This window comes from Canis aureus, chromosome 8 (assembly GCF_053574225.1).
Source record: "Canis aureus isolate CA01 chromosome 8, VMU_Caureus_v.1.0, whole genome shotgun sequence".
Taxonomy (NCBI): Eukaryota; Metazoa; Chordata; class Mammalia; order Carnivora; family Canidae; genus Canis; species Canis aureus.
Genome location: NC_135618.1, coordinates 56,454,159 through 56,480,385, shown reverse-complemented (window position 1 = coordinate 56,480,385; position 26,227 = coordinate 56,454,159). Strand labels below are relative to the sequence as shown.

The 26,227-nt window shown below is 41.7% G+C and overlaps 1 protein-coding gene across 13 annotated transcripts in view; it reads right to left on the bottom strand.

Annotated features, from left to right (window-relative positions):
• TNRC6A (trinucleotide repeat containing adaptor 6A) overlaps positions 1-26,227 on the bottom strand; it is a 207,377-nt gene that overhangs the window by 94,024 nt on the left and 87,126 nt on the right. The window contains exons 1-2 of one of the 13 annotated variants that reach the window (XM_077907057.1): positions 13,389-13,583; positions 12,250-12,297 (exon numbers count right to left, since the gene is read on the bottom strand). The exons of 10 other annotated variants lie outside the window; for them this stretch is intronic. Coding sequence is in view for 2 of the 3 variants with exons in the window: in XM_077907055.1 (XP_077763181.1) it covers positions 12,250-12,297; positions 12,714-12,718 (53 nt within the window). In the remaining variant the exon portion in view is untranslated. Of the gene's footprint in view, positions 1-12,249; positions 12,298-12,713; positions 12,887-13,388; positions 13,584-26,227 lie in introns of those variants that run through there. 2 more of the 13 variants (XM_077907055.1, XM_077907062.1) reach the window with 2 other exon arrangements.

Sequence of the window (26,227 nt, the reverse complement as noted above, 5' to 3'; positions counted from 1 at the left end):
CTCTAAAAAATATTAAGGCCTTCGAAAACAAAGACTGAGAAGCTTCCAGAATGCAGGTGACTAAATGAACATGAAAACTAAATGCAAAAACAAAACAAAACAAAAACAAAATGCACCGGAGTTAAATGCAACCTGAGTTCCCGGATTAAATCTCTGATGAGAAAAAAAAATTTTTATTTGCTCTAATAGGCATTGAGACAACTGGCAAAATTTGAGTAAGGTCTGTAGCTTCACTATTAAGACTGCACCAACACTACTTTCCCAATTTTTTTTTAAGATTTTATTTATTCATGAGGGAGAGAAAGAGAGAGGCAGAGACACAGGCAGAGGGAGAAGCAGGCTCCATGCAGGGAGCCCGACGTGGGACTCATCCCGGGTCTCCAGGATCACACCCTGGGTTGAAGGTGGTGCTAAACCGCTGAGCCACCCGGGCTGCCCTACTTTCCCAATTTTGATAATGGTACTGCAATCACTAAGAAAATGTCTTTGGGGTGCTTGGGTGGCTCAATCAGCTACGTGTCTGACTTCAGCCCAGGTCTTGATCTCAGGGTTGTGAGTTCAAGCCCTGCATTGGCAGTCTACTTTTTTTTTTTTTTTTTTTAAGTCTTTGCTTTTAGGAAATAACTATTTAAAAGTTTTTAGGTAAAGGAATATTGTGCTTTCAGGACACTCTAAAAGGGTTCAGAAAAAAATAGTATATGTAAAAAGAGAGAATGATAAAGAAAATATGGTTAAATGTTAGCATTTGAGGAATACACGTAATGGATATTCAGGAATTCTTTGATCTATTCTTGCAAAATTTCTCTAAATCTGAAATTATTTTAAAATAAAAAGCTCAGGTTGAGGACAGTTGGTGAGATTAGAAACAGGAGAACAGATACCCCATCACAATGACAGAAACACTCTATAGGAGCACCTGGGTGGCTCAGTTTGTTAGGTGTCTTCCTTCTGATCAGGTCATGATCTTGGGTCCCGGGATTGAGCCCCGTGTCGGGCTCCCTGGTCAGTGTATGCTCCCTCTCTCCCCTTGTCCCTCCCCCACACTCACCCTTTCTCAAATAAATAAATAAAATCTTTAAAAAGAAAGAAAGAGGGCAGCCCGGGTGGCTCAGCAATTTAGTGCACCTTCGGCCCAAGGAGTGATCCTGGAGACCCTGGAGACCCAGGATCAAGTCCCACGTCGGGCTTCCTGCATGGAGTCTGCTTCTCCCTCTGCCTGTGTCTCTGCCTCTCTCTCTGCCTCTCTCTCTCTGTGTCTCTCATGAATAAATAAATAAAATATTTTTAAAAAATAAAATTAAAAAATAAAAAGAAAGGAAGAAAGAAGGGGGGGGAGAAGGAAGAAAGGGAAGAAAGTAAGCCTAAGTGATTTGTACAGTACACTGATCCAAAACCTGGTTTGCTAAACTACCTTCCTAAACTCTACTTCTCTTTTGAGGCTTAAGTTAATTACTAGTTCCTTCATGATTCTTTCCAACTCATACAAACCTCACCCTTGACCTCTAATTAAACAATGCTCATTTTCTAATTATTTCAGATGTTAATCTCACTCTTCCAAATAGGACTAATTGCAGCTCTGAGGGCAAAAACCAGTTCTACTTGTATTGTACTCCCCAGCACTGGGCCCTGCAATTAAATTCCTGCTTCCTTGCTTTTACTAACACTCTAACCCTATTACCATCACCAAAGAGGTGTTCTTTTCACTCTTACTTCTACCCGCCCGGTCTGCTACTTATGGGCTTCAGTCTCCACTACCTACTTGTGTCAGCAACTGGTTTGTTTTCTCTGAAGCTTCCATCTCCTCATTTATAAGAAGTCTCAAATTGTACTTCCTACCTAGCATTATTGTGAAAATTAAATTAGGTAAGTGGTTAACAGATGCACAGAATATGTACACTCATTGTTAGCTACAAGACTTAGGTACAAGACACTGTACTAAGACTAACAGTTGGGATACAAAGGTTGCAATTGAAGAAGGGAGAACCTACAGTAGAAAACAAAACTGATACAGCATTTCGAATGACTTTCATCAAGACAAAAGATAACAAGTGTCAATGAGCACACCAAAGAAAGGGAACCCTTTGCCCTGCTGGGAATGTAACTTGGTGAACCCACTAAGTTACAACTTAATGGCTCCTCAAAAAATTAAAAATACAACTACCAATGACCCAGTAATCCCACTTCTGGGTATATATCCAAAGGAAATAAAAACAATATATCAAAAGTGTATGTGCCCTCCCATGTTTACTGCAGCATGATTCACAATAGCCAAGATATGGAAACAATCTAAGTATCCATCGGTCAGTGAACGAAGTAGATGTGGGGTGTGTGAGCGCACGCACAATGGAATATTATTCAGCCATAAGAAGGAAATTTTGCCATTTGCAATAACCTGGATGGGCCTCTAGGGCACTGTGCTAAGTGAAATAAGAGAAAGACAAATACTGTACTTATGTGTAGAATCTAAACAAAGTTGAACTTGTAGAAACAAAGCAAACAGTGGTTACCAGGGGCTAGGGAATGGGGGGAATTGGAGAGATGCTGTCAAAGTATACAAACTTGAAACTAGAATAGGAATAAGTTCTGGAAATCAAGTAAACAGAATCGTGATTATAGCCAATACCGTATTACATACTTCAAAGTTGCTAAAACGCTAGATCTCAAATGTTCTCACCAAAAAAAGAATGCTAACTATGTGACAAAATAGAGGTGTTAACCAACACTATGGTGGTAATAACACCACAATATATAAACATATTATATCAGTATACTCTACAACTTCAACTTACACAAAGTTAGATTCCAGTATCTTAAAAACAAAAATAAAAACAGCACACAAGGGCAATGCACTAAACTCTGGGAGGAAAATGAGTTAACCGTATCTTTATAAAGCTAGAAAAACTTGAAAACAGAACTCTACACATAAAAATAATTATTTTAACACAGTGAAGAATGATAGATGCCAGAACATTTCAAGATCCCAGATTCCAAACCAGACCAAACTAAGTACCAGGAACCAAAAGAAGACAAAGATATCAAAACTCCAGACTAATAACTTTTATGCATACAGACACAAAAACCCTGAAAAGACGACTAATAAATCGAACCAGCAACATATAAAAAGGACAAATCAAGCCCTAGTGGGATTTACCCCAAGAATGCAAGGTGGGCTTAGCATATGAAAAGCAATGTAATACAACATATTAAGAGAACAAAGGACAGAAACTACTTGATGATCTTACTAGACACAGAAAAACACCTGACAAAAATCCAAACTTTCATGACAAGATAAAAAACACTCAACTAGGAGAAGGAAATTTCCATAACCTGATAAAGGCCATCTACAAAAAGCCCACAGCTCACAACACACACAACAGTTAAAACCGAATGCTTGGGATCCCTGGGTGGTGCAGCGGTTTAGCGCCTGCCTTTGGCCCAGGGCGCGATCCTGGAGACCCGGGATCGAATCCCACGTCGGGCTCCCCGCATGGAGCCTGCTTCTCCCTCTGCCTGTGTCTCTGCCTCTCTCTCTCTCTGTGTGACTATCATAAATAAATAAAAAATTAAAAAAAAAAACCGAATGCTTTTTCTCCAAGATGAGAATAGAGACAAAAATGTTCACTCTTGCCACTTCTAGTCAACACTGTACTGTAGGTTCCATTCAGAAAAACTGGGCAAGAAAAATACATAAATACAGGGACTGGAAAGGAACTTATATAAAAACATCTCTATTCACCGATGATACAGGCTTTAGAGAGCTAGCCCTGAAATACACATACACACACACACACACACACACACACACACACACACACACACACACCGGCTAATAGAAATACTAAGTTCAGCACAGTTGCAGGATAGAGGATCAACATACAATTATCAACGAATTGGGCGCCTGGGTGGCTCAGCTGGTTAAGCATCCAACTACTGATTTCATCCCAGGCCATGATCTCAGGGTCCTGAGATCAAGTCCCATGTCAGGCACCATGCTGGGTGTGGAGTTGGCTTAGGATTCTCTCTCTGCGTTTGCTCCTTCCCTCCTCCCTTAGTTGGGCACACGTGAGTATGCGCGCTCTCCCTCTCTCTAATAAATAAATAAAATCATCAATTGACAGATGGGCTACAACATGGACGAACCTTGAGGATGTTATGCTAAGGGAAATAAGCTAGTCACAAAAGGTCAAATATTCTATGATTCCACTCATCTGAGGTATCTAGAACAAATTCATGGAGCAGAAAGCAGAATGGTGTCTGCCAGAAGTTGAAGAATGGGAAATTATTGTTTAATAGGTCAGAGTTTCAATTTTGCAAGATCAGAAGAGTTGTGGAGATGGCTAGTGGGGACAGCTGCACAACACTATGAAAGTAATGTAGTTAATGTCACTGAAATGTACACTCAGAATTGGTTAAGATGGTAAACTGGACATAACAAAATTTTAAACTTTTACTTAGCGAGGGACAACACCAAGAAAAAAGGTAATCCACAGAATGGGAGAAAATATCTGTAAGTCATGTATCTAATAAATAACATGTATCTAGAATATATAAAGAACCCTTTAGGGGCACCTGGGTGGCTCAGTGGTTGAGCGTCTGTCTGCTTTTGGCTCAGGTTGTGATCCTGGGGTCCTGGGATGGAGTCCCTCATCAAGCTCCCCGCAGGGAGCCTACTTCTCCCTTCTGCCTCTCTGTGTCTCTCATGAGTAAATTAATAAAATCTTAAAACTCCAAAATCAAGCTGGATCAAGAGTTTCAAGTCCAACAAACTAAGCCACATATAAAGAGTTCTTTTTTTTTTAAGTTCAAGTCCCACATTGGGTAGAGTACGATTCAAGATTTTTTTTATTCATTTGAGAGAGACACAGAGACAGAGTGAGAGAGGGAGCATGAGCCTAAGCAGGAGGAATGGGTCCTTGGGAGAAGACGACTCCCTGCTGAGCAGGAAGCCCAAAGCCAGCCAGGCTGGATCCCAGGACCCTGAGATCATGACTTCAGCCAAAGGCAGACAGACACTTAACCAACTGAGCTCCCAGTGGTCCTTGAGATTACTTAAAAATCTTAAAAACAAAACAAAACAAAACTCAATAAAAAAATGACCAAATTTTAAAATGGGCACAGAATCTAAGTAGATATTTCCCCAAATCAGATACACAAATGGCCAAGAAGCACACAAAAAGATGCTCACAGCATTAGTTATTAGCGAAATGCAAATCAAAACCACAATGAGATACCACCTCACAAGATGACAATAAAAAAAAAAAAGGAAAAAAAATGAAAAAAAAAAAAAAAGAATAACAAGTGTTGGTGACGATGTGGAGAAACCAGAGCCCTCATACATCACTGGTGGGAAAGTAAAATGGCCCAGATACTTTGAACAGTCCAGCAGTTCCTTGCAAAGGTAAACACAGAATTACCATACGCCCCAGCAATTCTGCTTCCAGGTATGTACCCAAGAGAACTGAAAACACTATGGTCACAGCAACACTCACGCAACACTCATTCGGGAATGTTCACATTGTCATTATTCACAATAACCTTAAAGTGAAAACCCTAATAACACCCACCAACTGAGGAGTCGCTAAAGAAAATGTGGTCTTGGGGCGCCTGAGTGGCTCAAGGGTTGAGCGTCTGCCTTTGGCTCAGGGCATGATCCCGGGGTCCAGGATCGAGTCCAGAATCAGGCTCTCCGTGAGGAGCCTGCCTCTCCCTCTGTCTCTCTCATGAATGAATAAAAAAGAAAACTGAGGGAAACATTCAGAGAAGAATTGAGGATAGGGAAAAGTAGAGGGATAAACTAGAGACAGATAAACTGAGCACAAACAAGAGTTGGGCTTAAGTTCCAGATTCAATGGGGAGCTAGCCAAGGTTTCTAAGAAATAGTGAGGGACAAGCTCAGAACTGTGGCTTGAGGTTGATTAACTTGCAGCAGCGTAGAGGACGCACTTGATGCCCTTTCCTACCTTTATGTGGTAAGAGCCTCACACACATATGCCCCACATCACCCAGAGCTTCACAAGTAGAATACTAAGTAAAACCGACCTCTCTGACATCCTTTGTGTGGTCAACTATCAAACAGTGAAGTAATGCTTAAAAACACATTTAAGAGCAGTGTGTATTTGAGCACCACATAGTACTATTTCCTTGTGTTTTAGAGGGATACTTCAAAAGAATAAGACCAAAGTCAACAAAACACAGATGTCAAAATCATAAAAATACTCAATTATTACTGAAGCAAGCTGCTCAGTAAATGCTAAATGACTCAAAACCACTAGTAAGAACAGCAAACCAAGTGACTTGGTTTAATCTTGTTGGTTATTATACCAAATCCAATCAATCGCTGTTTGCAGAAAATATCTTGTAAGGTTCAAAGTATAAAATTCCTTAGCCAGGTTTCAATCTGTTGTGAACATTCCATCTGAAACTGGAAGTCAGCTGAGTCCTCGGCACACAACATGCTGCTGCAAATTCAACATGCTCTTCCCTAGTTTCTGCTTCATAGCCAACGCACACACCCAGAGTATGCAAATCATTTTTTAAAATAAGACCACCTTAATAGGAAATTTAAACTATATTTATTTTCATGCTTTTTTTTTTTTAAGAGAGAAACTACACCTTTGTTGAACATTACTTTCTCTTTTTGAATCTTAAAATCTCCCTTCTAGTCGCCACTGCCCAGCTCCTCTGATAGCCTCCCTGCAACATTGTTTTACTCTTTGGGGAGCCCTGACCCTCTGAAATCTGATAAATGCTAACGACCATCTTTTTTTTTTTTTTTTTTTTTAAGAACATATTCAGTTTTTCAAACTACTTCATACCATCTATATCCCTGTGTGGAATCCAGGATGTGAATCTCTGTTCTGGCGGCATCCTTTTTCAGAATGCAGATCACAAGCCCAGGCCCTAGGTTTCATTTTCTTACTCAGGTTATCAGTTTATCAGTGGTGAAAGTTGAAAGCAAGGAACTTTTATGTCTAACAATTAGGGAGCTATCTACAGAATGACCCTTCAAAAAATCTGCAGTCATTACAAGTGATCAGTTTAAACATGAAGACCTGTAATTACTATAACCTCAACTATTTAAAAGCATATCTCAGTTTGACCTAATTGTTGGCATGTCTAAAAATGAAAGAAACAGCATGAAGGTAAAAGTACTAGGTCTACTTTCAGTTAATTTGCTTAGAAATGGTGGGGAAAGGAGCCTGACATGACTACTTGAGAGCACATCACCTGTGCACTATTCCTGCCAAAAAGGTTTCACTGAATCTAATCCTACAGAAACCAGCAGAAAAAGCCATAATGAAGACTGCAAAAACGAGTCTGGACTATTCTAAAATGTCAATGTCATGAAAGGGGAAGACAAAGGTAAGGAGCTGCTCCTGATGGAAAGAAATCACAGACAACTAAAAGTGACCCTGGGTTAAGGAATGGAGGAGGAAAAACCCAATCTATTTAAAAAGACATTACTGAGATGACTGGGAAAATCTGAATATGGACAAAAAGGCAGCGCGACAATGTTAAAGTTACCCGTGCATGATAATGCGACTGTTATATAGAATGCCCTTGTTCTTAGGAGATGAGTGCTGTCTTACTTAGGAATGAACTGGCATGATAATATGATATGGCAAAATATTAATAACTGGTAAACTTAGGGAGAGATACAGGTGTTCACTTATTCTTGCTACTTTACTGAAGGTCAGAAGGATTTTTTTTTTAAATTTTAAATGAGAGGACATTTTCTTGACTTTGAGTGAGAGACCTGTCCTAAGTCATTCTGAGCAGAATACACACAGCACATTCTATTTTAGTCTTTCCAATCATGGGCCATGCTTCTGAGGTTGTCAGAAAACAGAAATGTAAAAGACCTTAATTTATTATACTTGCAGACTTACTTCAGATGCCAAAAACACAAGAGGTTACGGAGTGGTACTCAGACTTTTTAATGATGTTCATATTTAAATTTTCCAAAGAGGGTTGTTGCACGTTTTTAAATTAAACTTAGTTTGTGATTCATTTACTCTACCAATTGACTTACCACATAGCCACCAAATTAAGCTAGAAAGAAACCTACCAATATGAATTTGCTGGCCCATAAAACACATCACAGGAAGGCAACAGAAAAGCTCAACAAAATTGGAAGATAATTTTTTTCAGAATTATTTTTTTTTTTTCAGAATTATTTTTTAACAAATTGCAAGAGCAGGGTCTCTTATCTACAAAGACTTAATGCCCTGGTTAATTCCTGCTGCCCCTTATCTTCTCTTATGTAGCACCTGTCCCAGGCAAAAGTGCTTCAGATAACAACAATCCCAGTTTAGATGCTACAGAATATGGCATTAACAGCATCTTTAACAATTTTTCTTAAATGATGGTGTTCAATAGTTTGGGAGGGGGGGTGTGGAATCACCTAACACGAAATGTGTAATTTTTACTTTAGATAATACAACCTACATTATAATAAGTTACTAGAATGGGCACAAACATTTTCAGATAGGAAGGAGAAACCAACGTTATCATTCTTCTATCGTGCAATATAAAATAAAATACCACACACAGTTGCAAGACCCGGTAGTTGGAATCCCAGATCTGTCACTTGAGAGAATATAGCCTTGACTGAGTTACTGGATCTGTTTTAACCATAGCTGTCTCATTTGTAAAATGGAAGAGATCAGAATACTGGCTGGTCTTCTCTGATGTCATGGTCCCACTCTAAATACTCAAGGATTCTATGGCTTTGGCCTCCAAAATATTTTTTTAAAATTAGGTCAGTTGGTCTTAGATTTTTTTACAACTAGAAAATGTGACTTACCATCTTCTCTCACCAAACTCCTATTTCTGTTCTGACCTCTTTTCTGTTCAGAGGCTGGGTCAATCAAGACACTGTTTAGACCTCTCTACAATTAATCCCAACCTAGTTAGCTGCCAAATCCCAGACTCCACTTCCTCTGTATCTCCCACTCTCAGCTCCCTTCTTCTACCACTGTAATTCAGGTCTTCATCAACGCCTGCCTTATTCTATCATATCATAACTATCCTACCCAAGAGCATGTAATAGCTCTACACTACTGAAAAGATCTATGCCAGAAGTCCTCAACCTAATAATATTCAAGAACCTGTGTGCCCGTCCCTGCTCTTCGGTGCCAATCTAACCAAACTACCCATTGTATTTCAAAACCCCCAGTACTTCCTGGATTTTGTGCCATTAGTTCTGGTGTTCTTACGCTGCCCTTTTCTCTGCCTTTCAAAACTGATTTCATCCTTTAAAGTTCAGTTCCAGTTGTGACCACCACCCCTATCTAGACATCACAGTTGCCTCTTGTATGCCCATGATATTGACATAAAGTGACAACTTCAATGGTTGACATGAATTAAGAAATACAGTTTACCCCAGGTAGTAAACTAAATTTCTCTTGTGCCCATTTTGTCTCACTGGCACTGGCTACCTGGCACACTGTTTTGAGGGTCTGCCACTTAGCAGAGGAAAAGGGGAATGGCTACACAACTCTAACATTCAGAGGCTAGAGGGCCAGCACAATAGGATGTGGACTTCCCTGGCATAAAGACATAGTAATCAATTTAACATTTAAATGTTTAACCTTCAAAGTCCCTATGTTTGGTTGTCTTCAGGGAATATGAAGCTCTAAGATAACAGTTCTCAACTGGAGGTGATTGTGCCTCCCAGAGAACATTTAGCAATATCCACAGACCTTTCTGATTGTCAGGACTGGGTGGGGAGTGCGACAGGCAGATGCTGCTGACCACAAATGTCAACAGAGCCCAAGTTAAGAAACTCTGATCTAGGAGAATCGCATGTACCTGCTGGTTCTGCCTCCTCAAAGATATTTTCCAAACTTTTCAAAATGAAGAACGATGTCTCTAGTAAAAGACGATTCAGTATGATCCAAAGCCTGACAGCTCCTCCAATTGCCAGTGGTGTGGCCTCCTGAAAGTTACTTAACCTCCTTGTGCCTCAAAGTCCTCGTCTATTAACCAGTAATAACAGTACCTACTTCAAACAGTGATCCAGGGATCAGAAGAGTCCATGGCAAGTCTTCAAAAGAGTGTGCCAGGCAGAGAGGAGGCTTTCAGTACTTTTAGCTACTTCGGTTCTTCCCCTCCCTAGGGCCTAGTCTTGCACTTGGAACACAGAAGACGCTCCAGAAGTGTTTGCTAAAGGAATACTAAGAAAAATGCCCTGATTTCCTGGAGGGAGCATAAATGCTTCAAGAAATACACTCATTATTTGGGAAAAAGGAAGCACAGAACTAGAGACGGAGTCAAAGGAAAGCATTTGCCCATCTAATCACACCTCTCCCCCCTCAGAATGCTATTAACCTGTAGGTTATGCTACCGTCTTCACAGTCCTAATACACTACCTTGTAACCCTCCTTGATAATTGTTCTTCCTCTTCATCCCTGAGAACCAACTGAAGATCCTCATGTATGGAATGCGATGGTATCTTAACCTCTACAGCAACTACCTTGTATTAATTATGTACATATGACAGTCTTCCTACCAGATTGTACATGCTCTCTGTGGCCAGGGATGGTACTTGACCCCTTATTATACAACTCAAGGGGCCTCACACACCTTAGCAACTGACTAGCCCAAACCTCTTGTTTTACAGATTACACACAGAGAGGCTAAATGATTTGCCAAGAGTCAAGGTCATATTTTAAGTGGCAGAGCTGGGATCCAAATTCTGATACACAGCTAATATACTCTAAGTTCTAACAATAACAGCATATGAAAATTATACCTGTGGTAAAGGCAATTGTTAATTAAGCCCCAGAAAACCTCCACAGCAACTATACTGATATGGTTACCTGACAAAGCAAAAACGGGAAGAAAAATGGACTCCAAGTTCCTTTCCACTGCTGAAAATTCAATCTGTTTTCTTTAATGGTTTCATACCTCAACATTTTTTTAAGCTTCTGACAAGAAAACTTATTAGATATCCAAAGAACAGTTGTTTAGTCAGTGATGTCAGGCTTAATTTCCTTGAACCAGTCCCCATAATTATAACAGAAAATCTCTTATTTGGCGAGTCAGTGATGCCCAACCTTCACCCACCGAAAAGATTTTTTTAACAATCACCTTAACAGATCAATATCTATAAAATCAAAAGACCAGCAATTTGGGATGATTTTTTATAGTGAAAAAAATACACACGATTTGAACTGTTATTAACTCCATCATAAACCTAAAACTCACAGTCGTCAAGGACAAACTACATTAAAACCTGAGATAGAAGAGATTTTGTTTTATCCTGTCCAAGTGAAAAAGAAGGCCGTATACTGATAAGGTTCATCTAGAAGTTTCTCTGAGTCTCTCCATATAATTCAAAAGAAGCCGGCCAATAAAGAAAGGACTATAAGAAAATGAATCTGAAAAAGAGTTAAATACAGTGCAATGCTCTGATGCTTTAAGCAATTACAGCTCAATAAAGCTAAACGTTTCCATAAAGGCAACGTTTAAAAACCAAAAAAACTCCTTTTGTGGCGATGATTTAAGTTACCAGTGCAAAAGCACTCTGGGCCCAGTAGAAATGATAACCACTTATTGGAAACAGAATTTTTTAAATCGCTTTACCAGTTGATAAAAAGAGCACACACCGACCATAGACTCAAATTTAGTTTCAAAAGAAAACAAAACGCAGTTTATGCTCGGTAAAGTTCAAGGGCAAAACTGTTTCCAGTGCAACAGAATCTGCCTGACTACAATGTGTTGGGAGAGGAAAAAAAAAAATTAATAATAATAATAATAATGCGAACATAGTATCTTCTTATAAAGGCAACAATTTGAGTTACAAAGTAATAACGGGGAAGCCAAAACAGTTTGACAGCCCGCCATAAGGGCCGCCTCAATCATGAGTCACACAATGCCTGCAACCATTTACGATAGTAATTAATGCACAAGTCCCCTAATTAAATTCTAAAAGGGTGAGAATGCTTTAACTAAGTTTACAAGAATTGCTTTTCGCTGTTTTGTTTTGTGTGTGTGTGTGTGTGTGTGTGTTTTCTTTCCCTCCCCCAAAGAAAAGAACACACGCGTAATGAACGCATCTCCCCGCAATCCCTCCCATCCAATATTCCCTCCGGCCTCTTCTCCCGAATGTCTATTCCCTGCGTGCGAAAAGAAAAATGACACGGGGTGGGGGTGGGGGGGGGACTTCTAGACCCAGAACGGGGCGAACCCGAGTGGAAATACACGATGAATGGGGCGACAGAGACGGAAGCTCGCCCATCTTACCTGCTAAGAGTCCTTTCTACGTCTTTGGTAGCTTTAGCTTCCAATTCTCTGCAAGAGAAAAGAAAAGGAGAGAGAGAGAGAGAGAGAGAGAGGGAGGGAGGGAGGGAGGGAGATGCGCGTGAAAACGGAGCTGCTGCGGCAGAGGCTCGCGCCGGGGCGGATGGGGGAGGGGAGGGTAGCCCGGGGGTGCTCACAAAGCTGCGGGGCTGCAGCCCGGACTGCGGGCAGGCGGCGCGGGCGAGCCGCAGCCCCCGGCCCGGCCCCAGCGGCGCAGCGCGGCCCCTCCGGGCTTCCCGCCGGGCCCCCGCAGGGGCGCCCCCGCCCCGCACCCCCCTCCCCCGCCGCGGCCCGAGGTCTCGGGGACGCCCGCCGCCGCCGCCGCCGCCGCCGCCACCCGCGGTCGCGGGCCCTGCGGCAGCGCCCCAGGCTCCTCCCGCCCGGAGGGAGGCCCCCGCCCCGCTCACCTCATGTGTGTAAAGTGCACGAGCAAGTGGGGCGCGGCGAGTGAGGCTCGCGAGCCTCAAGCCCTCCGCAGCGCCGCGGGGAGAGGCCCGAGCCGCTGCACCAGCGCCATTTTCTACACCGACCCGCTGCCGCCGCCGCCGCCACCGCCGCCGCCGCAGGCCCCAGACCGGAAGTGAATGCCCCGTTCGGCAACCCCTTCCGGGGGCGCCGCGGCCACCGGCCTCAAGATGGAGGCCCTAGCAACTAGCCCCGCAGCCGGGGCAGGCCCTTGGCAACCGCCCGGGCGCGCGGGCCGGACCTCTCTGGACCGGGGTCACCGCCTCCAAGGCGCCCTGCACAGCGGCTGGAGGGGCCCGCCGAGCCCCGGGCCCAGCCTCTGTCGCCGCGGCCGGCTGCGATCCGCCTGGAGTCCCGCCCCTCCTCCTCCTCCTCCTCCTCCTCCTCCTCCTCCTTCTTTGCTGCGACACAAGTTTCCTTCTCTGCCACCCGGCCCCTCCCCCACCGAAACACACCAAAAAAAAAAAAAAAGGCCAAAACCGCAAATTCTACCCCTGCCGCAGCCAAATGAGCCCGCGCGGCTTTTGAAATCCGCCACTTGTAATTATTTGTTGACCTTGGGCCAGTTATTTAACCTCTGTGCTCCTCCGCTTCCTCCTCAGGTGAAGGAGGCATACCTGAGGTGGACTGGGAGGCTCACGGCGGTTTTTAGCCACCGAATTTTGCAGACCGTTTGACTCAGCAGTTCCGCCGGCGCGGATGTCTCTGCTCCGAAAACAATCCCGGGTCCCTAGGAATATTTCACCGTCAACATGGGAAGCCCCGGCGTCGGTGATGGTGAAAAAAGACTGTAAACGGCCAACATGTCCAAGCCTCGGAGGTGGCTCCCGACACCGAAGCCCCGGCGGCGTGCGAGAGGGTGGTGCGAAAATGATGGGGAGGAAGAGCCGCGGCGTGGGGACGGTGGTTACAATAGACCCAGCCAAGACGCGGGTTCGAGACTCGCTCCCCACCCCCGGCAGGAAGCGTGAAGATACAATACGATACATACGTGTAGCAAAGTACAAATATCTGTGTCCTGGGAGCTTCGTGCGAGCTTACAGGGAGATACGGCCGTACACTTACGTGTAGATTACAAGTGCCCTGGGAGCTTCATGCATGCTTATAGGGAGATACGGCCGTACACTTACATGTAGCTACAATAAGATACGCGTGTGCCTGTGTGTATGTGCATCTTCTTTCCCAAAACGCTCCCCACCCCACCCCCCCGCACTTCATCAAAAGATGATCCCTCCTCTCTCTGCTTACAATCCATTCCTTCTCAGAAACCTCACTCGGAGGATCATCCCATTTTCCTCTTTCTAAACTAGGTCTTTCTTTCCACTGGTTCTAAAACATGCCCACATCTCTCCCATTTAAAAAGAGAAAAAAGAAAAAAAAGAAAAACAGCAGCAGCAAAACGTTCCTTGACTGCCCAGTTCTCCTCTCAGGAAGATGGGTGATCAATCAGTTAATGAATAAATGAATGGATGCACACAAAGTCCTTAAAGCATAGGCACCAAAATGGGAACGGATGGTATTGTTGAGGGTTTTAATTTTCTTCTCTGAATGTATCTGGCTTTTTTGTTTTGTCTCATTTTTATACAACGAGCGTGTTAAAACACACACAGACGCACACAAAACTAAGGAAACCAGGTGTATAGGGGCGCCTAGCTGGTTCAGTGGGTGGAGCATGTAATTCTTGATCTTGGGGTCGTAGGTTTGAGCCTCACATTGGGTGTACAGATGACTTTAAAAAATAAAATATCTTTTTTTTTTTTTTTAAGAGACAGGGCAGAGGGGGGAGGGGTAGAGGGAGAGACAGAGAGAGGAGATGAGAAAATTTTATGGAGGCTCCACGCCCAGTATGGATCCCAAGGCGGGCTTGATCTCACAACCCTGAGATCATGACCTGGGCCAAAATCAAGAATCCAACGCTTAACAGACTGAGCCACCCAGGCGCCCCCAAAATAAAATCTTTTCATTTATTCATGAGAGACACAGAGAGAAAGGTGCAGACGTAGGCAGAGGGAGAAGCAGGCTCCCCAAAGGGAGCCCGAAGTGGCATTCCATCCCAGGACCCCGGAATCTTGACCTGAGCCCAAGGCAGACACTCAACCACTGAGCCACACAGGTGTCCCATCCCAAAATAAAATATTTTATTTTTTTAAGATTTCATTTATTTATTCATGAGAAACACAGAGAGAGAGACAGAGATAGAGCCAGAGAGAGAAGCAGGCTCCACGCAGGGAGCCCCATGTGCGACTTGATCCCTGGACGACAGGATCACGCCCTGAGCCAAAGGCAGATGCTCAACCGCTGAGCCACTCAGGTGCCCCCCAAAATAAAAGCTTAAAAAAAATCAGGTTTACAAAATGTAAAATATAGAGAACACCAAATAAATAATAAGTGATTTTCCCTTTCCAGTCATCATTCCTAAGGTCCATCCATACATATATTTGGTTTGGTATTATGATTCTTTCTACTTAAAATGTTAAAAATGATGTATCATTTATTTAAGAGTTAAAAAATACGAACACGTATGAACAGCACAATATATTTTCATACCAGGTTTATGGATAATTTTCAATGACAGCGTAACGCAATGAAAACAATATCAACATTTAGAGAGTTGTTAATATTAGCTGATTTTTTAAAAATTAGACTTCCTTAGGTTTGAATAACCCGTGGTTGTCAGCTGGGACATTTAGCAATATCTGTTTTTGAGCTGTTACATTTGGATGCTACCGGTATCTACTGGGTAGAGGTCAGGAGTTCTGCTAAATATCCTACAGCACAAAGGACGTTCCCCCACAACACGAGATTATCTGAACCAAAATGCCATTAGCACCCAAGATTGGGAAACTCTGGAACTAATTCCCAGCCCCAGGGAAGTTGAGAAGGTAGGATTTCTGGAAGATCTTTGCAATGGTTTAACATGACCCCTCCAGGCTTGCATTAGGAAGTCATGCTAATCACTTTTTAATGAGCTCTTATGCATAGAGGTAGATCAAAGAAGAATGATCTTGTAAGACAAGCAGTGATTCCTTATCAGTAACCTAGTAAGGAATGTTGTCTTCTTATTATTCTTTCTCTTTATTAAATAAGTAGTCTCTCTTTCTACTGAATATTTCCCATTTTCATTAACAGTAACTTCCACTTAAAAAAAAATGATGCTTATCACAAGTACTGAGTAATGTACAGAATTGTTGGAATATTACATTATACATCTGATACTAATATAGCACTGTATGTTAATTACATGTTCTTTTAAAAAAAGATACATGTTAAAATGATTTTTTAAATGCTCCTTGCAAAAAAAAAAATGCTCCTTGCTTCTCACATGGAGATGTGGGTTATTTCTTTGAATGGATTTGCTGACCATTCTGTAATTCATGTACATAATTGGTTTTTTTTTGTACATAATTGTTTTAAAACAATAAAGATATTTCTAAGAGTGAAAAAAAGAAAAAAACATAAAACAACAGCAACAAAAAACTCAGTTGATGCCTCATTACTCCCCAGCTCCATCTTCCTTCTCTCCTTCCTAGCAAAGCTTCTTGGAAAAGTGCCCTACATTAGCTACTTCCAGTTGCTTACCTCCTGTCCCAACCCCCTTTCACCTAACATAGCTACTCCTGCCCCAAAATTGCTCTTATGAATGTCACAAATGACCTTGAAGCTGTTAAATTCAATGGTAATATTTCTTCCCTTGTCTTGACTAAGTTCTTAGCTGTATTTTCACAACTGGCCACTCCTTTCTTTCAAGAGTCTCTTCTCTTGGTTGTCTTGGCAGCACATTCTCCCTGAATTTCTTTTTACCTCTCTAGCCATTCTTTTTTCTTGTGTGTGTGTGGGGGTGGGCGTGGGTGTGTATGTGTATCCTTTGCCAGCATCTCCTGATTTACACCAAATAAATGTCAGGATCCCCAAGGCTCTTTTCCAGATTTCCCACACACACACTCTTCTCCCCACTTTCTCCTTGGGATGGGTGATCTCATCTATTTTCTTGTATTTAAATGCAGATGACTTTCAAATTCCAAGCTTTGGCCCATATCTCATGTGTATACTCCAGAATGCCAAAATGACAGATCACCATGCAACAAATATTTATTAAGCACCTACTGTATGCTAGCTACTGTGTTACGGCCTGGTTCTCTGCCATTTGTGAGGAACTACTGTGGTGGATTAAGTCTAATGGGGCAGAGAAGGGTTTTTTTTAAAGGTTTTATTTATTCATGAGAGACACACAGAGAGAGGCAGAGACATAGGCAGAGGGAGAAGCAGGCTCTCTGCAGGGAGCCCAATGTGGAACTCCATCCCCTGACCCTGGGATCATGCCTGAGCCAAAGGCAGACGCTCAACCACTGAGCCACCCAGGCGACCCAAGAGATTTTTTTTTAAAGCAAACTAAAGTATATAATTACAAACCAATGACAAGTGCACAGAAGGAAAGGAATGTTGTTCTAAGCAAGTGTAAAACAGGACCATTACATAGACTATGTGGTCAAAGAAGGTTTCTTTGGAAATGTCAAGCTTCATCTGAGAGCTAAAGACTGAGGGGCAGCCAACCAGGATCCAGGAAACAGGAGAGGAAAGTTCTCAGGCTGGAGGTTGACATTTGTGAGTCTTTGTTGTGGATGAAAACAGGCTTTGCATTGCATTTGGCTCTAAATCCACTGGAGCCACCATTTTTATTTTACTTGCATAATGAATTCAGAACAAAACCAGAAACAAGGTCTGGTATACAGAGTAATGGGTTTCATGATCACTGCTCATTGATGTAAGCAGATGCCATTTCCTACAACAAGCATATTCCCTAGATTCAGTGAATATTAGAATATTTCACATAGCTCATTGTTGAAGTTTACAGTTTGAGAATTTGGAGATAACATGAAATGCCTTTCCAACGAAAGCTTCTTATGAAATAACGCATCTTGTTTCTTCTTGGTGAGCATAAAAAGAAATATAGGCTGTACAAATTTAAATAAGACCTTTTCTCATTTGTCTTTCTTCTTTGGGTTCATGTTTCTTTGGTTTCTGAGGTTACCAGAACATAAATGTTCTCCAACCCTCTCTTCTTTACCTCACTGGGAAAGTAAATGACTAGCTTTACTTGGGAAATTATGTGCTTGAAAGAAAATGATTTTTTTTTCTCCCAAGTCTCACCAAGTGTCATTATATCTACAAATGTATTTTTTAGGCAAAGCTCACTCAACATATTTTTAAATTTGGAAAATTTTCCACAATAATGCATAGTGGGAATTGAAGGCATGACCATGAATAAAATTTCCTGGATAGAGTATTTATTTTCTTTAAACTTTATTTGGCACTTAATATGTGCCAGGCATGCATTATTCTAAGTGTTTTTTGTTTGTTTGTTTTTTAAGATTTTATTTATTTATTCATGAGAAACCGAAAGAGAGAGAGGTAGAGATACAGGCAGAGGGCAGAGGGAGAAGCAGGCTCTACTCAGGGAGCCGGATGTGGGACTCGATCCCGGAACTCTAGGATCATGCCCTGAGCCGAAGGCTGATACTCAACCGCTGAGCCACCCAGGCGTCCCTATTCTAAGTGTTTTACAAATATTAACCAAACATTCATTATTTTCCTCACACAGCTCCATGAGGTAGAAACGTGATCCCCATTTTACAGATGAGAATAATTGACTTGCCCAAAGTCATATAAATTGCAGTAGTAAAACCAAGCAGTTTGCCTCCTGAGCCCATGTAGATGGGTTTATCTCAACCATATTAGACTCTGCAGGACCTTTTGATAACAAATATTTTGTTATACCACGCCTTACTACCCCAAAATGATAATCCTAGATCATATAATCTAACACATAATTTCAAAATGTGTATATAATCACTTATCTCTGATTTAAAAGAGAAATAAGAGAAAAGCAAATATAAAATAAAATGTCTTTCACTAGGTGAACGCTTGGGAATGGTCTCCACTGAAGCCTCAGTAAAGTAGGCAGATGCTGGCAACTATATGTAGAATCCGGACTACAAATGCAGACTGACACAGTAGTGTCACATTGATTACTCACACACCAGGAACTGTAATGATGTTGGAGGCAAAATTTTTCTGGAATACAGAGCAATTCTCCAGTTCTGAACAACTAGACAATAATTCCCCCTCAACTGATGTAGTAATTGCATTACCAGGAATTTTAGGGTCTGTTAAAACTGAAAAAAGAAGGAGTTAGGTCCTGGGATAACTATAAACACACCTTTCACCTGTGTGAGTGCGCAGCGAGAGAGAGAATTTTACATTTTGTGGGACTATCCAGTACTCATGGCTCCTACCCACCGAATCTCAGCACACCCTCCACCACTTTGTGACAACCAAAACCACTCTTAATGGTTTTCCCAAACCCTCTGAGGAATGGGTGTAAAGTATTATTTTATTGAGAATCCTTGCTATAGAATGAGAATAGTCTTGTTGATGTGTGATACTCCAGGGAAGAAACCAAGAAAAATGGGGTAAGTGTAGTCTAATGGGGCCAAGTGATGCCTCCCAGACATCTCAGACATCTCAGACTGACATGTCAAAGCCAAGGCTCCTTCGTCCTCCTCTGCTCCCTACCCCCCCCACACACAAACGTGTCCCCAAGGGGACAGTTTTTCTCAGATCAGTAATAACACTACCAGTCACTGAGCTGCCCAGCCAGAAACCTAAGAGTCAGTTTTGACTTTTCCCTCAGGCTCCCCCAGTGCATCAATAAATTATTTCACCTCCAAACTTTTCTCTTATTTGTCCCTTTCTCTGTTTCTCCTCTGCCACCTTCCTAAAAACGCCACAGATTCTCTCCTTTCTCCCTTTTATTTCTTGGTTGTGTTATAGTTTATGTAAAATAAAATGCTCCCATGTGAAGTGAAAAATTCAATCAGTTTTGACAAATAAATACACACAGGTCAATATATAAAACATGTCAATCACCCCAGAACATTCCCTTGGGCTTCTTTTCTGTTGTTCATCTGCTCCCCCAGCACACATACACCTGACACCAGGAAACTATGCTTCTGACTTTTAACCCCATAAATGAGTATTGTCGGTTCAAGAGCTCATGTAAATGGAGTCATACACTGTATTTATCCTTTGTGACCTATTTCTCTTGCTCAATGTCTGTAAGAGTCATTCATGTTGAAAGTATCAGAAGTATGTTTCTTTTTATTATTGAGAAGTATTCCATTGAGTGAATACACCACAGCTTGTTCATCATCTTCTGTTGACTGACATTTGAGTTATTTCCAGTTTGGGGTTATTATGAATAAAGCTGCTAAGAACATTTTTGTACACATCTTTTTTGTCTGTGTAAGGACAGCAGACATATGTTTTTATTTCTCTTGGATAAATAGCTAGGAACACAATTACTAAATCACAAGATAAGTGTATATTTAACTATATGAAAAACTCAAGGCTGTTTCTAAAATGGTTACACCAGGTTACATTTCCCACCCTGGGAAGAGTCCTGTTGCTCCACATCCTGGTCAGAACCATACATGAATGCTCTTTGCCTCTTGAATAGTTCTCCACAAGGCATCGTTACTGATTTTTTCTTAAAATGAAGACACCTGGGTGGCTCAGTGGTTGAGTGTCTGCCTTTGGCTCAGGTCATGAATCTGGGGTCCTGGAATCGAGTCCCGCATCGGGCTCCCTGCAGGGAGCCTGCTTCTCCCTCTGCCTATGTCTCTGCCTCTCTCTGTGTCTCCCATGAATAAATAAATAAAATCTTTTAAAAAATGATTTTTTTTCTTAAAATGAAAGCTTAATCATCTTACTCTCCAGCCTAAAATAACTCAAAGACTTTCTCCAAGGCTCTTGATTCAAAGCCTAGTATCTTCAACATGGTCTGCTGTATCTCCTCAATGGTGTCTCTGGTCATTCCCCCTGTTCATAAGTCCAGATAATCCAAAGGCCCTTCTTTCACTTCCTAAAAGGTGCCCAGCTTCTTGATCCAGCCCAGTTCTTTTTTTTTTTAATTTATTTATTCATGATAGTCACACAGAGAGAGAGAGAGAGAGAGAGGCAGAGACACAGGCAGAGGGAGAAGCAGGCTCCATGCCGGGAGCCCGATGCGAGACTCGATCCCGGGACTCCAGGATCGCGCCCTGGGCCAAAGGCGGGCGCTAAACCGCTGAGCCACCCAGGGATCCCTGTAACATAGTATTTCTGTCATTATTTATTTAATCTTTGATTCTCCAGATTCTTTGTAAGCTCCAGAAGAGCAAGGAAGGATCATGTCTACCTTGTTCTCACTATATCTTTAGTATCTATCACAATGCCTACTGTGTATTAGGCCCTTAATAATAGCAAGTGTAGGAATGGTTCTTTTGTGCATTGCTCACCTGCCTCTATCTAAACATCCACAATACCACCAAAATAATCTTTCAATAAGTAAATCAGGGGCAGCCTGGGTGGCTCAGCAGTTTAGCTCCGCCTTCAGCCCCGGGCATGATGCTGTAGACCCTGGATCAAGTCCCAAGTCGGATTCCCTGCATGGAGCCTGCTTCTCCCTCTGCCTGTGCCTTTGCCTCTCTCTCTCTCTCTCTCTCTCTCTCTCTCTGTGTGTGTGTCTCATGAATAAATAAAATCTTAAAAAAAAAAAGTAAATAAAAAAAAAAAAAGTAAATCAGGTCAGGTAGCGCTGCTGCTTAAAATTCCTGTCTCTCTGAATTCTATAGGTTACTATCTGAAACCCCTTGCCTAGCATAAAAGGCCGTTCAAGAATTCTTACTAACCAAATCTGCCCAATTTCTTAGAATTCTTATTTTGTGTTCCAGTGATACTGAATTATCACTACTCTCTTATGTTTTTCAATGCCTCCATGACTTGAACATGTTATTTCTTCTGAGCGTAACGCCTCCCTTACTATGTCCACCCAACAGCTCCTACTTCAAAGCCTGGTTCGGGGCACCTGGGTGGCTCAGTGGTTAAGCATCTGCCTTTGATTCAGGTCGTGATCTCGGGGTTCTGGAATCAAGTCCTATACCAGGCTCCCCACAGGGAGCCTGCTTTTCCCTCTGCCTCTATCTCTCATGAGTAAATAAATAATAAAATCTTTTTTTTAAAAACAACAACAAAACAAAAACAAAGCCTGGTTCAAGAGTTTCAACAAGCCTTCCCTGGGATTCTCTGGATCTCATAACAATGCAGATAGGATTCAAGTATCAGTACTGACATAGACTTCACTGACTCTCATCCCCCCCTAATTCAGGTAGAAACTCAGCCCTCTGGAAAGAATCCGTGAGCATTAATGGCTGGAATTTCACACATTCTCAGAAGATAACTCATTTTATCCAGACACTGCTGGCATGTAAGGCCCTGAGAATGGGGACTTGTCTGTTGGGTTCAGTGTATTGTTCCCCAGGACCTACAGCAGTGCCTAAGAGGTATTAAACATTGAATTAATACTTGTTGAATGATGAAGAATGAATGTCTTTGTTCCAAGCAGTTCCATAATGTGTGTCAAGGAGCATCATTGTTCTCCCAGGTACTTGCTTGTTATCATCTTGACCGCCAACAAGAACTAGATTCATTAGGGATGCCTGGGTGGCTCAGAGATTGGGTATCTGCCTTTGGCTCAGGGCGTGATCCTGGAGCCCTGGGGTAGGGTCCTGCGTCAGGCTCCCTGCATGGAGCCTGCTTCTCCCTCTGCCTGTGTCTCTGCCTCTCTCTCTGTATCTCTCATGAATAAGTAAATAAAATCTTAAAAAAAAAAAAAGAACTAGATTCATCTAAACATCTGCTTGCCTTCTTAGATCTGCCGAGTTTTACTTTATCTTACAGATGCAAACATCATTCTTTCTATAATACATTTTTCTGCCATCAGACCCACCAGGTGCCTCTATTGTTTTGTTGAGAATAAAGTGGGTACTTCTACCCTTTACTAGGTCCCTCAGACACTCAGTGTTAAAATAATCAGTCATTGGGCCTGGCTGGTTCAGTTAGTAGAGTGGGCAACTCTTGATCTTAGGTTGTAAGTTAGCATCCCATGCTGGATGCAGAGATTACTTAAAAATAAGATTTTTTTAAAAGATTTTATTTATCTGACAGAGAAAGAGAGAGAGCAAAAGCAGGTGGACTGGCAGGCAGAGGGGGAGGGAGAATCGGGCTCCTCAATGAGCAAGGAGCCCAATGTGGGGCTCTATCCCAGAATCCCAAGATCATGACCTGAGCCAAAGATAGACAACTGATTGAGCCACCTAGGTGTCCCCCAAAATAATATCTTTTAAAAAGTAAAATCTTTTTATTACTTAAAAAATAAAATCTTACTAAGAAAAGTAATAATCAGTTGTTGTTTCCTGATTTTTTTCTATGAATGGACCAAATAATAATGGCATCCTGCTTTTCCTTGAAGGCCAACTCCTTCACTCTTAGTCCATTCATTTGGGTGGAGAAATGTTGCATTGAACATTTTTATATTTTAAAATGTTTATGCCCATTGGCCAAATTTAGGATAATTTTAACATTGAAATAAGTAAAGACAGTAAGGGGGCACCTGGGTGGCTCAGTCAGTTAAACATGTGGCTTCTGCTCAGGTCATGACCTTGGGGTCCTGGGATCAAGCCCTGTGTCAGTCTCCCTGCTCAGCTGGGGAGTCTGCTTCGCCCTCTCCCTCTCCCTCTGTGTGTGCTCTCTCTCTCTCTCTCTCTCTCTCAAATAAATAAATAAATAAAATCTTTTTAAAAATAATGACAATAAGGGATTATAACCCACTCAATAAAATAGGAAACTATATGTTTGTATAGACACAAATATATTGCATTCACTCATTTATCCATCCATCCATCCATCCATCCATCCATCCATCCATCCATCCAGTGTTTGATGAGAAACAGGCTCTTCTGCTTCCAACTGAGATGGAGCAGATAAAGCTATATTTACCTTCTCTCCTAAAACAACTACAAACACACACAAAATTTATGAAACAACAGTTTTTAGGACATTGGAAATCAAGTAATGAAAGACAGTAGTCCCTGATGGGAGAAAAATATTTAGAAATGAAAACAGCATCCTTCTATATACCCCAAGAGTCAGAGAAGAAATCAAAAGGAAAACAAGAATGTATAAATACATGAAAATGAAAACACAGCACACCACAATTTGTAGAATGTGGCTAATGCAGTAGAGGGTTATTTATAGCACATGAAATATCAATATTAGAAAAGACGGTCTCAGATTAATGACCTTAGTTTCTACCTTAAGACACTAGAAAAAGAAGAGCAAATGAAAATCAAAATAGGGACGCCTGGGTGGCTCAGCAGGTTGAGCACCTGCCTTTGGCTCAGGGCGTGATCCCGGAGTCCCTGGATCGAGTCCCACACTGGGCTACCTGCTTGAAGCCTGCTTCTCCCTCTGCCTGTGTCTCTGTGTCTCTCATGAATAAATAAATAAAATATTAAAAAAAAAAAAAGAGGGATCCCTGGGTGGCGCAGCGGTTTGGCGCCTGCCTTTGGCCCAGGGTGCGATCCTGGAGACCCAGGATCGAATCCCACGTCGGGCTCCCGGTGCATGGAGCCTGCTTCTCCCTCTGCCTGCGTCTCTGCCTCTCTCTCTCTGTGACTATCATAAATAAATAAAAAAAGAAAAAAGAAAAAAAATTTAAAAAAGAAAAGAAAAATAAAGAGAAGAAAAGGAAAAATAAAGCTCAGAGTGGCAACAATGAAACAGAAAACAGAAAAATAAGTGAGGAAAATCCATGAAACAAAAAACTAGTTTTTTGAGAAAATCAATAAAATACACAAATTTTTGGCTAAGAGAAAAAGATAGAAGGATACCAAGTAGTAACATCAGAAATAGGTGAGGTGATATCACTGCAAGTTCTGTAGAGACTAAAATAACAATAAGGAAATACTGCAAACCAGTTTATACCCCCAACATCAGCAATTTAAGTAAAAGGAACAAATTTCTTGAAAGACACAAACTAAAAAATTCACTCAGGAAGAAATTTATGGCCTGTATAGTCCTATATCTATTTAAAAATTTGATTTTGTGGGCAGCCCCGGTGGCGTAGCAGTTTAGCACTGCCTGCAGCCCGGGGTGTGATCCTGGAGACCCGGGATCCAGTCCTGTGTTGGGCTCCCTGCATGGAGCCTGCTTCTCCCTCTGCCTGTGTCTCTGCCTCTTTTCTCTCTCTCTCTCTCTCTCTTTCTGTCTCTCATGAATAAATAAATAAATAAATATTTTTAAAAATTTGATTTTGTGGGGTGGTTCAATCAGTTAAGCATCTGACTCTTGATTTCGTGTGAAGTCATGATCTCAGGGTCTGAGATTGAGCCCCATGTCGGACTCCAGGCTAAGTGTGGAGCCTGCTTAAGATTCTCACTCCAGGGACACCTGGATGGCTTAGCGGTTAAGCATCTGCCTTCGGCTCAGGGCATGTTCCCCGGGTCCCAGGATCAAGTCCCACATTGGGCTTCCTGCATGGAGCCTGCTTCTCCCTCTGCCCGTCTCTGCCCCTCTCTCTATGCCTCTCATGAATAAATAAATAAAATCTGAAAAATAAAAAAGTCTCGCTCTAACTCTCCTTTTGCCCCTCCTCCCCAAAATAAATAAAAATAATGAAAATCAGATTAAAACGTTTTTAAAAATTGACTTTATGGTTAGAAATTTCCCATGAAGAAAACTCCAGGTCCATATGTTTTCACTTACTCTACCAAATATTTAAGATGTAAAATAATACAAATCCTACAAAACTTTTTCAGAAAATTAAAGAGAAGGGACTCTTTCCCAATTCCTTCAATGAAGTCAACATCACTCCAGAACAAAGGCTAAGATATTGCAAGAAAACTATAGACCAACATCTCTAATGAACACAAATGTACAAATTTAAAAACTATTGCCAGGTTCAACCCTATATAAAAATAATGATATTCCACAATCAAGTGGTATCCAGAAATGCAATGAGTTGGGGCACCTGGGTGGCTCAGTCAGTTGAACATGCAACTCTTGATTTCAGCTCAGGTCATGATCTCAGGGTGGTGGAATTGAGCCCTGTGTCAGGCTCTGTGCTCAACCTAGAGTCTGCTTGTCTCTCTCCCTCTGCTTCACCCCCTACTCATTGTCTCTCTCTCTCATAAAAAATAAATAAATAAATAAATAAATAAATAAATAAAATGCAATTGGCATAATTCATCATATTATAAAATCATTTATCTCAATAAATGCAGAGAAAGCTTTTGACAAAATCCAATATCCACTCCTGATTTAAAAAAAAAAAAAAAAAAAAAAAGCCTTGGGATACCAGGATGGCTCAGTGGGTTAAGCATTCAGCTCTTGGTTTCAGTTCAGATCATGATCTCATGGATTGTGAGATCAAGCCCCATGTGGGGCTCTGTGCTCAGAGTGGAGTCGGCTTGAAATTCTTTAGCTCTCCCTCTACCCTTCCTCCTTCTTATATTATCTCTCTCTCTTTAAATAAATAAAGTCTTTAAGAACAAAAAAGCCCCCCCCCTCCAAAAAAAAA